At 41.1% G+C, this 13,707-nt stretch overlaps 1 protein-coding gene across 2 annotated transcripts in view; it reads right to left on the reverse strand.

The window, feature by feature from the left end:
- Positions 1-1,170: 1,170 nt before the first annotated feature.
- Positions 1,171-13,707, reverse strand: part of NAV3 (neuron navigator 3) — a 363,931-nt gene continuing 351,394 nt past the window's right edge. For both annotated transcript variants that reach the window (XM_054988337.1, XM_054988336.1), the window contains 8 exons: positions 12,475-12,643; positions 11,047-11,282; positions 9,511-9,665; positions 7,883-7,954; positions 6,167-6,363; positions 4,517-4,635; positions 3,278-3,475; positions 1,171-1,411 (listed from right to left, as the gene is read on the reverse strand). In XM_054988337.1, coding sequence (XP_054844312.1) covers positions 1,292-1,411; positions 3,278-3,475; positions 4,517-4,635; positions 6,167-6,363; positions 7,883-7,954; positions 9,511-9,665; positions 11,047-11,282; positions 12,475-12,643 — 1,266 coding nt within the window. In that variant the 3' untranslated portion in view covers positions 1,171-1,291. The remainder of the gene's footprint in view (positions 1,412-3,277; positions 3,476-4,516; positions 4,636-6,166; positions 6,364-7,882; positions 7,955-9,510; positions 9,666-11,046; positions 11,283-12,474; positions 12,644-13,707) is intronic.

The following is a 13,707-nucleotide window of genomic DNA, read 5'->3' on the forward strand; positions in this document are numbered from 1 at the left end:
AGAGGGAAAATAAAGAAACATTTGTGCTCATGCTGCATCAAGTGTACCCAGCTCTGCTGGATAAGATTTCAAGACATCTCTTTTGGAATATGCTCTTTTCCATAGGACCAAATGGATGCGAGCCGACTGCCTCAAATTTTTGTTTTTGTTATTAAACATAGTTAATTGGGAGTGGCTTCTGGGTCACTTGATTATTTTAGATGGTAAGCTATCTATTCACACAAGATAAAAAATACTATATAATCTATCTATATATCTGTATCAATAGTTCGTTCTTCTAGCCACTTCATTAAAAAACCATGATGTACAGACATGAGGCTACTCTGTTCACTGATGCTCTCTCGTTAGTCAATGAAGAAAGAAAACAGTGTAAATAATCAATGGTTTAACAAATTAAACCAACTGCAAAACTGTTCTAGAAATTGGTTTTTAAGGCAGTGAGACAGCACCATAGGAAATGTTCTTTTTTATTCCACTGAAAAGGCTCAAAACAAACAAAGCCCTAAGAAAGCCTTTTGTCAGTGTTGGATAAGAATTGGTAAAAAAGAAAACCCTTGTTAAGAGGTGGGCAGGTGTTTAAAAATACCCTTGTGGTTAAAAAAAACTTGTTATATATAAAACTGATGATCTGTACACAAAAAAACCCCAGAAACCTTGGTGGACCACATCACTGCAAACATGGCAGGTCAGTATCAACTTGGCACTTATCCAGCATATCACAGTAGTGTTTTTCCTGGCAATTGCACAATACTGTTTGTGCTTATTGGTTTACTCTCAAAATCTGACTCGTTTTGGAATGGGCAGCAGCGTACAATTCAAGCACTACTGGAGTCTGGTACTCAGAACCCCAGGGGGACACTGGAGGTGAGAGGAGGAGGAGGATCAAGAAGACCACTAATGCAGCACCTTGGAATAAATTGAAATGTAAAAGAAAAGGCTTGTACTGTAAACTTTGAGACAAGAAGAAAAAAAACCCAGAGCAATTCCAGTTCGGCTAACACATGTGCAATCTGCTTAGTTGTGTCCCCCCCCCCCCCCGCCGTTTCCAGTTGATTGAAGGAGTCTCACTCAGCTCCTCTGATAGTGAATTCTCTTGAAATTAAACTAGTTCAAGCTTTTCATTTTGATTCGCTTTCCTGACTTTCCAGAGTTAAGTCACCTGCCTAAATATGACACAGCATACATGCCCCCATCCATCTCTCTCTTGAGTCACCCTTACTTGCTGCTTCAATACTGGCAGCGGTTTGTGCTAACAGGCTTTACCAGCATCCTCTAACCAGGCCCATCCCCTCTAGAGAGTCGATTCAAGTGAGGGGTCCAGAATGTCATCGTGGTGGCTGGCAGTATCGCTGTCGCAGCTCTGTGCGCTCGAGTAGCTGGCTGCTTCTTTGAGCCTCATGAGCATATTCATCTAAGAAAGGAAGGAGGACATGCTTGGGTCATTGCTGTAAGAGTTAATGCAACAGCAGCTCTGTTGTTCTCATTTAAATCAACTGCACAGCCCGAGCCTTATAACAGTCAAGAAGGATGGATGCTGCATTTCACAGAGGGACTAGTAATGGTACAGTGCTTCAGAAATCACAACTGACTGAGATTGCTCATCCAAGGAAAATATTTTTTTAGAAAGAAAGAAAGAAAGAAAGAAAGAAAGAAAGAAAGAAAGAAAGAAAGAAACTCAAAGGTCCAGAGGGACATAAAGGACAGGGAGCTCTTGATCTGAGCCAGGACTCAAACGTTCAGCCCTCAGATGCATTTTCCCCAATGCCAAGGCTTACGATCAACTTAAGCAAGGTAATAATAAACTCTGCTTTGGGGAGGGAAGACGGAATAAGAATTACTTAACATGCTCATCTATGCTGCCTTAGAGATAGGAGAGAGGTGATTGGAATGGGCTGAAGTCAGCTGCTGAATACAAGAGCACCATCTGCTGTCCAGGAGCTGACCTTGGCAAGAGAGACTAGCCCACCACAGCTGTGAGGCTGGCTTCCAGAGCAGCCTTTAAGCACATCTTACTTAACACTGAGAGCCCCGGGGAGTTCTACGAGGCTCAATGCCTAAAATTACTATAATTATAGTTGGTATTTATAAAGTATCCCCTCTTGCCATGGTGTTCAGGGAACTGATCTAACACCGACAGCATGTAAATCGCTGCATTATTTAAATGAAAGAGCTATGGTTTTCCCCCACCAAAAATGCACACAAGGACAGCAAGATAGAGAGTTTACTTGAGCACCTTTGGAAAAATTATTCAGGCTTTAATAGATCAATGTAGTTTTACAGCTTTCCCATCTAGACAGAACCTTGCTGCATCCACATCCAGAGTTGCATAACCTTGTCTTGTTTAAACTTTACTAGGAAAAGGCAAATCCTGGGTGAAGAGGGGCTTGCGGCCAGTTCCTCATCTCTTCACCCCTCCTATGCCCTTCCAATATCCCTATAGCCCTGGTTCTCCCTCTCCAGTGCTCCATCCTCTCACCCCTCCACTGTGTGCTCTGCTTCACATCCCCCTCTCTCCCCCCTCCCCCCAACTGCCACCTCTCTTTGCTCTCCAAAATATTCTTGGTCATCCTGCAAACACTCCCTGGGTTCTCTTTAAGGGCAGTGCTTTCTCTTACCCATATTAATTAATGGGAGCAATTGGCCTATGTAGGAAAATACAGCAGTGTACTCAGAGGCACAGTTAGCACAGGAGCTAAATCTGTTCCTTACTCCTTGTGATACCATTACAAACCGACCCTACTTTTATCTGTGCATAGCCCATTCTATTTCTCATTTCTCAATGACTAACTTGTGTTGGGATGTTAAGAGAGTAGGATAAAATGTTTGGAACTGAATAAGGCAGAGAGAGAGATAGTTGGACCCCACTCATAAAATCATCATGTTGTGAATGATAATCAAGTAACAAAAACCCACAAGACTGGGCCAGTCCAAACTTGTGAGTTGCGGACAGGGTAGGCAGAAGTCTGGGAAGAGGGGACCCAAATGACTGACAAGATGTGAAGGGAAAGAGACTGGGGGAAAGGGGGGCCATAAATGGACCTCCTATTCAGCCTAGCACTAGGAACTAGAAGGGTAAGAGGCAGAATACCTGTCTAGAATACCTATAAGAATAAAAGTCAGAATACCTACCTAGTGGACAACCAAGCAAGTTTGTAAGTGGACTCATCTTTCCATATTTAAATCAAAATAATCAACCCAGTATTTTACTCTGGTACCTATGAAGTGGTTAGCAAGGATGATATATAAAGCACCAGAAGACAAATAATCTTGCATTTACCAAAGGATCTCCTTCTGACTCTGTCTGTGGAATGTGCTTTGAGGTGGTTCCTTCTTTGGCAGATGCATAACCTTCATATCCAACATCTTCAGGTCTTATCTGAAGTAAGGATGACCAATCCTGCTGCAAGGAGCTCCAGGGGCAGGTCTCTGCAATCCATTTGGAGGGATCCTCCCAGGGTACTCGTTTTCCATACATCTAAAAGCCCGCCCCAAAATAAAAAAGAACAAATGGCCTGTTTCATTTCACTTGAAAAAGTGTTCAGTCCATTGTTATTTAGTAAAGCTAGGGGCAGACTGGCCATTACTTGAATGTCTTTTTGTGTTATTTTAGGACCTTTCTGCCTGGAGAGCTGCCTTCCCACCCCAGCTGAGCCCCAAATAACAGACAGCCCTTTCCCATGCTGTGTGGGGGAGAAAGTGCATGGCTGAACCCAGTCCAGCTAGGAAGGGCAAGTGTCTCCTTTGCTGTGTGCAGACCAACCAATTCCTATGCCAGGCAATGCCCAACTGGCAAGGCTCTGTGGTGTTGGCTCTTTCTCCCTCCCTCATATGGGGGTGAGGCTGATTGTGGGGCTGGCAGGCAAAGATCTTTTTATCAGCTGTTTGTTCCTTCCAATCTGACCCTTACAGGAGAGAGATTAAAAGATATTTTTCAACCCCAAATTGTGTCTTAGGGAGTCTTGAAAGAAACTTTCTTTTTACTGCCATGCTCCCCCTCCTCAGTCCATCTTCCTGAATTTCTGTACTGCATTGCTGTATCTCTTGACTCCCTTATATGGAAGGGGGAAGGCAGTCTAGGAATGCTTCTGTAAGTTTTCTCATCTAAATGTTACTTTCAGGTTGATGGAAGGGGGAGGAGGGATCCCTTTTGACCATCAAACGAGACCATGCTGAGGATCATGGGACCTGCATAGATAAAAGCTATTTGGGACAGGGAAGGCAGTGAGGAGGGGAAAAATTGTTAGGATTCAACCCATGGACTATAAATTTAGCAGGAACTAACAATTTCTTCAAACACGACTACAGAATTTAACATGGATGGACATATATTCTACCATCTCTCTGTCATAAACCAGGCATATGTCAGATTATCTTTCCATAAATAAATAAACAATGTAAACTGAAGCTCTGCATTAACTGTGGGGAGATTTTGGTACATTTCTGGAAATTGTCTTGTGTAAGTAACAGCCAAAGCCACTGACACGGGACTTGGTCTGCATCAGTCCACAGATCCTACCTGAAGCCCTTCTCTCACAGCTTCCATAATATATGGTACCAAGGAATAATTCCAGAGATCTGTGAACCATACTCTGGAACTGTCAACATCCATAGGGCAGGGCAAAAAAAGGCGGGGACCTGAGAGGAACATTTTAGTTAAATGTAAATTGAGGAACACATTTATTGTATACATTATACATTCATAGACATGAAACACATAAAAAATGAAAAATCAGTGACTTTAAAAGAAATACATCGTAGGATATTTCTTCATTTAGCCCATTAACTGTACACAATAATACTGGCAAAAGTTGCATTTATAATATACAGAATTGTTTTCAATGCCTGTGATATAGCTTTTGAAAAAATTGATCTCCTCTACGAGTTCCCATTAACCATTGTTTACATCTGTGGGAATAATACAAAATACATTTCATCTGAAAACAAGGCATGCCATATTGTGAACAGTGGAACATTATCTGACTTGTATGTCTGTGCTGCCAGCTGCCATGTGGGCAACTGCTTATGGGTACTAAGTGTTTTTTGGCCATTTGGAAACATTTAGTAAAGCGCCCAGAGAGATTTTTGCAATTCTCTCCTTCCTTCTTTTGAATATATATAAAATGTCTCATCCAACTTCCCCTCTATGTTTTCAGACTTCTGCACCCCTGCCATCATATTCTGGGCCTCCGACCCCTCTGACTTCTGAGGTCATCGGCTGATCTGTTCTTCTGATGTCACAACGGGCCTATTTCATGAGTGAGATCAGATCCTGTCATAACCATATGTTGCATTCATAGATAGGTGGATATTGAGGAATTATTGTACTATAGCAGTCATTCACCACTGTTTTTTCTTCTGTGGACAAGGCAATCCAGCTGCACATATCTGCTATAGTTTAATAGCTCAACTCCCAATTATGTGTGGATGCAACCGCAGAAGGACAGAGCAGCCTAGGATTAGAAGCGGCTGAATGCTGAGGGAGACGTGGATGGTCTTAGAATTTAAATTCTTATATGAAAAATGTTTGAATTAAACTGCTGACAGTACTGTTTGTACGAGATGACTTCTGAGATGTCTTATTAACTAAGATTGGCTGAGTTGTTTCAGAAGCCTTCACAGCAATATGCATCTACAGATCAAGTAACCAGTGTAGTCTTGAAATAAAGGTCTGTCTCTTAGTTCTGTTCCCACCCACTCCCACAGCAGTGGCTGGGTTTTTTTTAATGTGAAAATCTTTAGACTCATTTCTAGGAGAAAATATACAGTCATGAGTAGGCATGGCCTAGACAGAAAGTATACGCTAAGAGAGGGAGAAACCAAAATCGCACAAACCTGATAGAAAACAATATTTGTACTACTAAGAATGAATAAAAGCAAAAAGGAGAGATACAGAGGAAGCAAGAAGGTCCATCACTGCAGTTATGAAAGGTGAGGGAAAGTCTGTGTCATTATTTAGTTTTAGCAGGAACATTTTATTTATAGTGGTGTAATAGTGCTGTCAAGTTTGCAAATTTAAGCTCTAATCCAACCAACTCCCAGAGGTTTTCATTATGGCTACAGAAGGTCAGCAGTTGATTATATTGACTTCACCTTAGCAGACTCACAGAAAGAATAAGGTTCAAACTTTGACCCTCAATTTACATTATTGATTGAAGAATAGACTCACCAATGGTTACATCAGAAGAACTGTGCGTTTCTAAAAAGCTGTTGAGATGATGCCACGTCTTGGGAATCCAGTCAATAATTTTGATGAGGTCATTATTGCGGACATTCCTTTCTATTTCTGTCTCAATCAGTTTCCTTCTCAAATACCTGGACAAGAACCCTTTAATGGGCTCTGTGTGATTAGCACACAACACCCACCTACACAGGGAATGAATCAATGAAGTAAATGGATTCAAAATAATTTTTAAAAAACCTTTGGGCTATTCACTAAGTTGATGATAGCAGTTTTTAGGAAGTGCATTTACTACATACCTCATCATTAACCTATGGCAATCAATGTCACACTAACAGGAGGCTTTAGATGAGCATAAGGCAATTGAATGGAATGGTTTGAGGTCTCCTGTGAGACCTAATAAATTCCTCTATGTTACAAACGATGCAGCAATAAGGTATTAGGAATTAACAGCAGGAGCTGATTATCAGAATCTTGCTCTGCTTATGAACTTCCCTGTGGCCTTGGTTTGTTCACCATCAATACACAGGCTGTGGAACCTGATGGCCTATGGATCTGCCTCAGGGTGACAGTATTCATGTTACTGCCTCACAACACATAGATGCTCTTCAGTTTCAATGCTCAGATGAGTCATAAAAGTAAATTATGCCATGTTAAGGGCCACCTAACCTGTTATTTTTGTTTTGCACTGTCTATACAGGTGGTGCTTCCTGGGCCATGTGTGCACATTGCAATACCTACATGTATTGCCGTTCAGTTATAAATGTAAACAAAATGGCTTAAAAACGTAAAAATTCGTGTTTCTAAAAGTTTTCCATACTAATAGGGCACAATGTAGCTAATAAGCCATTAAAATGTAACAAAACATTAAAATATTCAAGCCTTTAAAAAAGTTTTCTAAAAATGCAACAGATCCAACTGAAATCAATAGGGTGGATAAATCTAGAAGTCATTCATCACTGTCTGTTACCAGGGCCAGGGCACATAGAAATGCCCCCTCCCCCTTGACCTGCTTTGGAAGGCTAACAAGGAAGAGATCAACCATCACTAGAAAATGCCCGCTTGTGTCCCAATCCACCACACCTTTATAATAACAACAACAACAACAACAGTGTGCTTATATACAGCCCTTCTGGACAGATCAGCACCCCACTCAAAGTAGTTAACAAAGTCAGTGTTATCATTATCCCCACAATACAGCTGGGGAGCTGGGGGTGAGAGGAGTGGCTTACCCAAGACCACCTGCAGAGTTCATGGCAGTAGTGGGAGTTGAACCAGTAGACAGGGCCATATTATTCATAAGGCTGACTAGGCTGAAGCTTAAGGGCCCCACAGGGACTAGGGGCTCATCATTTTTATTTTTATTTTTTGCTGAGGCACTTTTACTTGTGTCCCAGGGCTCCAATGTTTATAGCCCTCATAGAGCTATGTACTGTGGTCTAGTATCTACCGTACCAGAGTCAGGCTGTCTGCTGTAGTGGGGAGAAAGATTGAAGTGCCAGAGGGGGCCCAAAATACCTGAAAGCATAGGGGCCCAGCCATGGGTTAATATGGGCCTGACAGCAGAGTACTGATTCATAGCCTAACCACTTAACCACTACACTATAGCACCTCTTTACCTTTAATAGTGGTAGGACACAGCACAGATTCTGTTGACCATCTAAGTATCCCAGTTAGGTTTTAAACTCAAATATGAATATTTACCTGAAGTTTTGATGTAACTCTAGGTTAGGTGAAGATGAAATTCCCTGGTTCATGGTTCCAATAATGTAGGGGCTAAAGAATAAATGGATAAAGCTTTATAAAGGTCCCTATGTGTATATAACATACAATATTATGTTCTATAAACTTCTATTTCAATTAGAATTGTTCTGTGCCAAACAGATTTGAGAAATTTCTGCACATTTTTAAATACATCTAATATCATGCTTTTCATCCTTTTATCATGCTGCTGGTTTACTGCCCCATCCCTTTCTCTCTTTCACTGATCTTTACCTTTACCTTGGTTTTATATCTAAAATGGATGTGTGCCATAAAGCATTCAAGCAACTAGTAGCTGCTGATAAATTTCACTTCCTTCCAGTCTAGCATGGCTTTTACAAGACCTTAGCTAGAATGAAAAGCTGCAGTTGTTTCTATGAGTCACTAAATGGGATAAGCAACAGTTATTTGTGTAAGATGTTTTGCAGTTTTTATGTACATTTATAACAGCTATATCTACCATAGGCCATTTTCACACTTCTTACCAGCTGCGGAACATCACACAAAGCTCCCGGGATGACAGCATCTTCCTGGCACAATGTTGCACGAGAACCAGAGTTATGACGGAAAATCGTGCCAGGAAGATGCTATCGTTATGGGAGGTTTGCATGATGTTCCTCAACTGGTAAGAAATGTGAAAACGGCTACAAGATAGTAATACTTACCTTAAGTGCTATAGGTGATAGCACAATGTTATATGTAGGAAAGTTTTAAAGCAATATGGTAACATTTGATTCTATAACACACACAGTTTGGCTTCAGTTCATTAAGTTATTGAACACAGTCTTTGCTTCAGAGCTATAACTGACATGTTCCAGGCCCTGCCCTCAAGGGCAAGAGCCAGCCACCCCTGCTAGATTGCCTCCTTGTGGCCTCAGTTACAAAGGGAGGGGTTTTCACCACCTTGTCTCCTTTTTCTCTCCTCTGGCTTTGCTTCTTTCTTACTCAGGAGCCAGAACCACTTGTACTCATTGCTCCCTCTCCTGCCTCCTCTGCAGGACTTTGTGCAAGCCCTGTTGATCTCCTCTTAAGTCTCACTAGAAGTAAGCGGTCTTTTCCCCCACATGGGGGGCAAAGCTGACTGCAGATGCTGAGGTGCCATTATCTTGCCTTCTCTATGCTATAACTGTCCAGCAGCTGGCAAGCCCTTAAATAGCAAACCACTGCTGAACAGCTGAGTGGTAGGTGCCCTCCTGGGCAGTCTCCAACCATCATCAACTCAGCAAGCTTCAAGAGGGAAGCTCCTATAATCATGTAAGGCAAGAGGATTGAATCCTTTTCCATTTCCAACAATGACTATTGTCCTAATTTTTTGGCCCTTACCTTCATGTTTAAATGTAATTATGCCCCTATATTTCCTACAGGTCACAAATAGAGCACAGAGTAAAACACAGTGAATGGGTAACTAATCATGGCATTAGTTGTATCTCTATCAGAAGTATGAGATTAAAATGGTTTGCCCCAATGGACCAAAGAATGACTGAGTACAGAATTTCATCTCACAATCCACATCTATTGCTCCAATGATGTTTGTTCAGATTATTCTGAAATGAAGTAAAGAGCTCACCTACCATTTGTTATATTTGCAGTTAAGGAAACCATTGAAGATGTCACTCAAAGAACCAACATGATGGAGGTTGTCAAGAATGATTACAATAGGAAGATCCATGCTACTGTTATCAGCACTGCACTGTTCAGCCAAATTAGCAAGGTATTGTTGAAGGTCCTAAAAAACAGTAAAACAGAAGTAGTTATATTTATACACCTTCATCCAAAGTTTGAATAAAGAATCACAAGGAAGAACCAGAGACCATCAAAGCTGAGCTCTATATTTCTGAAGAGGACATGTTATAATAATGTAGATTGGCAAAGCAAGACTCTCTGGCCCTATCTAACTCACCAAGACTTTGTTCCAAACTAGAGGTAGGCAAGAACTGGGGGGGAAACGAACCGTGCGGTTCATGGTTCATCCCGTTTCACGAACCATAAACCACAAACTTCCACGAACTTGCCCCAGTTCACAAACTGGTTTGTGGTTCATGGGGTTTAAATGCCCCTTTCCATGCTGTGGCTAAGTGGCATGGAAAGGGGCATTTCACCCCTGCCAGCTTGGATCAGCTGCATGGTGGGGAGATCCCCGACAAGCAGCTGATCTGCGGGTAGAAATGCCCCTTTCCCGGCCACTGCAGAGCGGCATGGAAAGGGGCATTTCAACCTAGCAGGCTTGGATCAGCTGGTTGTTGGGGAGATCCCCAACAAGCAGCTGATCCAGGGGTGGAAATGCCCCTTTCCGTGCCTCTTCACAGTGGCACAGAAAGGGGCATTTCACTCCCGCAGGCTTCGATCACCTGCTTGTCAAGGAGATCCCTGACAGCAGCTGATCAGGGGGTGGAAATGCCCCTTTCCCTGCTGCTGCAAAGTGGCACGGACAGGGGCATTTCATCCCCACAGGCTTCGATCAGCTGCTTGTTGGGGAGATCCTCAACAAGCGGCTGATCTGGGGGTTGAAATGCCCTTTTCCCTGCCACTTTGCAGCAGCATGGACAGGGGCATTTCACCCTAGCAGGCTTGGATCAGCTGCTTGTCAGGGAGATCTCTGACAATCAGCTGATCAGGGGGTGGAAATGCCCCTTTCCCTGCTGGTGCAAATCAGCACGAAAAGGGGCATTTCACCCCCGCAGGCTTGGATCAGCTGCTTGTCGGGGAGATCCTCGACAAGCAGCTGATCTGGCGATGGAAATGCCTGGAATGACCCCAGGGCCTGTTGTGTTTATTTAATAAAGTGGCCTTTCAGTTTCTAACTCTTGTATCTTCTTTCTGACAGGGGGGGGGAGGGCGCAAATAATTTTAATACATTTGAAGAGCAAGATCCAGTTGATCTCTAAGTTACTACTGGACCCAGATCTTGCTCTTCGATTGCAGACTAACACAGTTACCCACCTGAAACTTTAATACATTTGGACACACCAGCATGTTATTTGCTTTTAAAGCAAGCTATAAAATCTAAAAGTTGAAAAACAAAGATACCAGCAGATAAAAAATCTGAAGCATGGAACAAAATATCTGGAGATTCTTAACACTTTATGTTTTAGTTCCTTATATCTTACCTTGCTGGATTTGTGATCTACATTAAACGTAGCAATGGAATCGTCTGTTTTTTTCCTGCCAGATTTAGTTATCATATATTCTGCAAGCCTATTGGCTAAATAGGTCTTCCCAGTACCACTAGGTCCTGACAGGATAATTCTCTGATGTTCCATCAGTAAATTAAAGTACCGTTGACTAATTGGCTTAGGAATTAAGGTATCAAACACAAAGCTGTCCAAACTGTTTTCTTCTACTCCTGGAAATAAAAAGGGGAGAGGGAAAGGAGAACAACATCTATTTCCCATGTATTCTTTGTCATGACTGGAAAACATGAAATAATTCATAGAAGGGACTTTTGAAACTGGTTGCTGTTTTTGATAACTTGACCCTAGATAAAGGCCTTTAATACAGACCTTCCTTCCCATTCTGAAAAGCATAGTGAACATACAGACCCTTTCCTTTAGGTAAAAACATTAAAGAGTGAGAACAATGGGAACAATGTAATCCAAGCAAATGTGCATCAAAAATCCAGTGAGGCAACTAACTGCATATGAAACACTAGGAGCATTTAAAAATCAAAAGGTCAAAGTGACAGCAGCAAGGGTTAGCAGAAGAGAGAGAGAGAGATCATGTCCAAGGAGACAAAGTCTTTTTGAAGACACTCAAAATAGCAAGCCCCTGTGGACTGTATGAAATATTTAAAGTTCCTGTTTTGAAATGGTTGATTCAGAATTCTAACTCCTCAGCCCCATATTAAAATTCTCTTAGATATTTAGGAGATAAAGTAATCACAGAAACAGAAATCTGTGATGGATACATGGTTAAGTGACATGATTTATTTGTTAAATATAAAGGGCTAAAATTAACTCCCTTCATACTACCTGACTGCATTACTTTGCCCACTGATAAGTGGTTACCTAAACAAAAGCTGAACTTCAAGATAGTCAGAAACAGCAGCCACATATTTCTATTTGTACCATAAGCATATTATGTTCTCACATTGTCTTTGTATTTTGTTTTATTACATTGTTCAATAGATATCGAGTACATTTTTTCCTCTCTGTAATCTGCCTTGAGTCTCAGTGAGAAAGGCAGGCTATAAATAAGCTAAATAAACTTAATCATTCCACATCAGATGATGCAGACTTTGAATCTGATTGTTAATATTTATGGTCTGCTACCACAATGAGGTCCCAGTTGCTGCTTAGCTGTTCTTGTTTTGAAAGTTTATTGTGCATGTTAGGCCTTACTTCTACATTTACTGGCACAAACAGAATGCTGCTCAAGCTCATTTCAATATGTATTTGCATATGTCTATGAGTAAAAAATTGGTTTAAAATATATATTTGCAAGAACATGATACTGCATTGTGAAGAAAAGATGACGTGGTAAAAAACAATTACATTTTGGTTTGGAAAGGAAAGCAATACAAGACAGTGTGATCTCACCTTTAAGATTCACAGTGATTACATTATTATCCCCAACCAGATAGCCACAAGGCAGCAATTCAGGCACTTCTTGGGTTTGGGATCTAATGATATCACCTATACAGTAGCTAGCAATGCAGTCAGAGCCTAAACCAAGGCTAGCAGCTGGATCTATTCGGAAAATATATTCCTGAAACAATAATATTAACAAAAACAAGCATAAGTGCTGGTCATTAAACATGAGACAAGATTAACATATTCAGCGCACTAATTTGTCTAAATGTCCCTCTCATTTCCATAATTTACAGATAGGTATACAAAAGCAGATTTGTATCAGATTCCTCATATTTCTCACTAGTCTTATGCAATCTTACCAGCATATCTAAACATTCAGAACCTGACATTTGGCTTAGTATATGCAATACAGAACAGCTTATGCAGCAGAAATAAAAGGGAACAGAATTAATGAGGAGTTGAACAATACTTTAAACTACAGCTGAGCCAAACTGAGGGGAGAATGTGGGAAAATTCATGATTTTTTTTTTGATCTATTGAAAAGCATCTTCCCTTTTTGGTGATGTAAAATCGCTTGGAATCACATGAAAATGTTTGTACGGTATGTGCATGTGTATTCCCTAGCTTTGAGAAGTGGCCTGATATCGTATTTTAACATGGTCTACTGCAACAAAAACACTGATGTGTTGTAACATGATAAAACAAGAAAGCATTCATTAAAATAAGAATGTAAAATGAGGTTTTGTACATGCACAGAGCATACAATTTAGTTTCAGTATATTTATTTACCCATCTATACATTTTTACACTGTACTTCACTTAAGCAGAGTGAGTCAGTCTCCCCAAACCCACTTCTAACTATTACACCATACTGGCACATGTCAAGGCATTCAGATATGGTGTTATCTTATAGGAAATAGACTGGGACTGATTTTTCCAAGCTAGATCTTGGAAGAATGTAATTCCTAACTATCTAAATGTTGTTACTTGTTCAGTGTTGGTATTTGCCATCCTCCAGTCCTTTTTGGGGGGCAGCATCCTCTTGCAAAGACAACTACTTTGGAATTTTCAACACTTGTATTTAAGCCTTCATCAGCACAGTAGGAGCTAAAGCTAGCCAACATGCGTTTCAATCCTATCGATTTGCAAGATAGTAACTCAGTGTAACCAGCATAAATTAAAATTGAAGGATCTTGATTATTGAGGGTAGGTGCATGGTGAGTAGGTCCTGAAACTGCT

This window comes from Eublepharis macularius, chromosome 9 (genome assembly GCF_028583425.1).
Source record: "Eublepharis macularius isolate TG4126 chromosome 9, MPM_Emac_v1.0, whole genome shotgun sequence".
In the NCBI taxonomy this organism is placed as follows: Eukaryota; Metazoa; Chordata; class Lepidosauria; order Squamata; family Eublepharidae; genus Eublepharis; species Eublepharis macularius.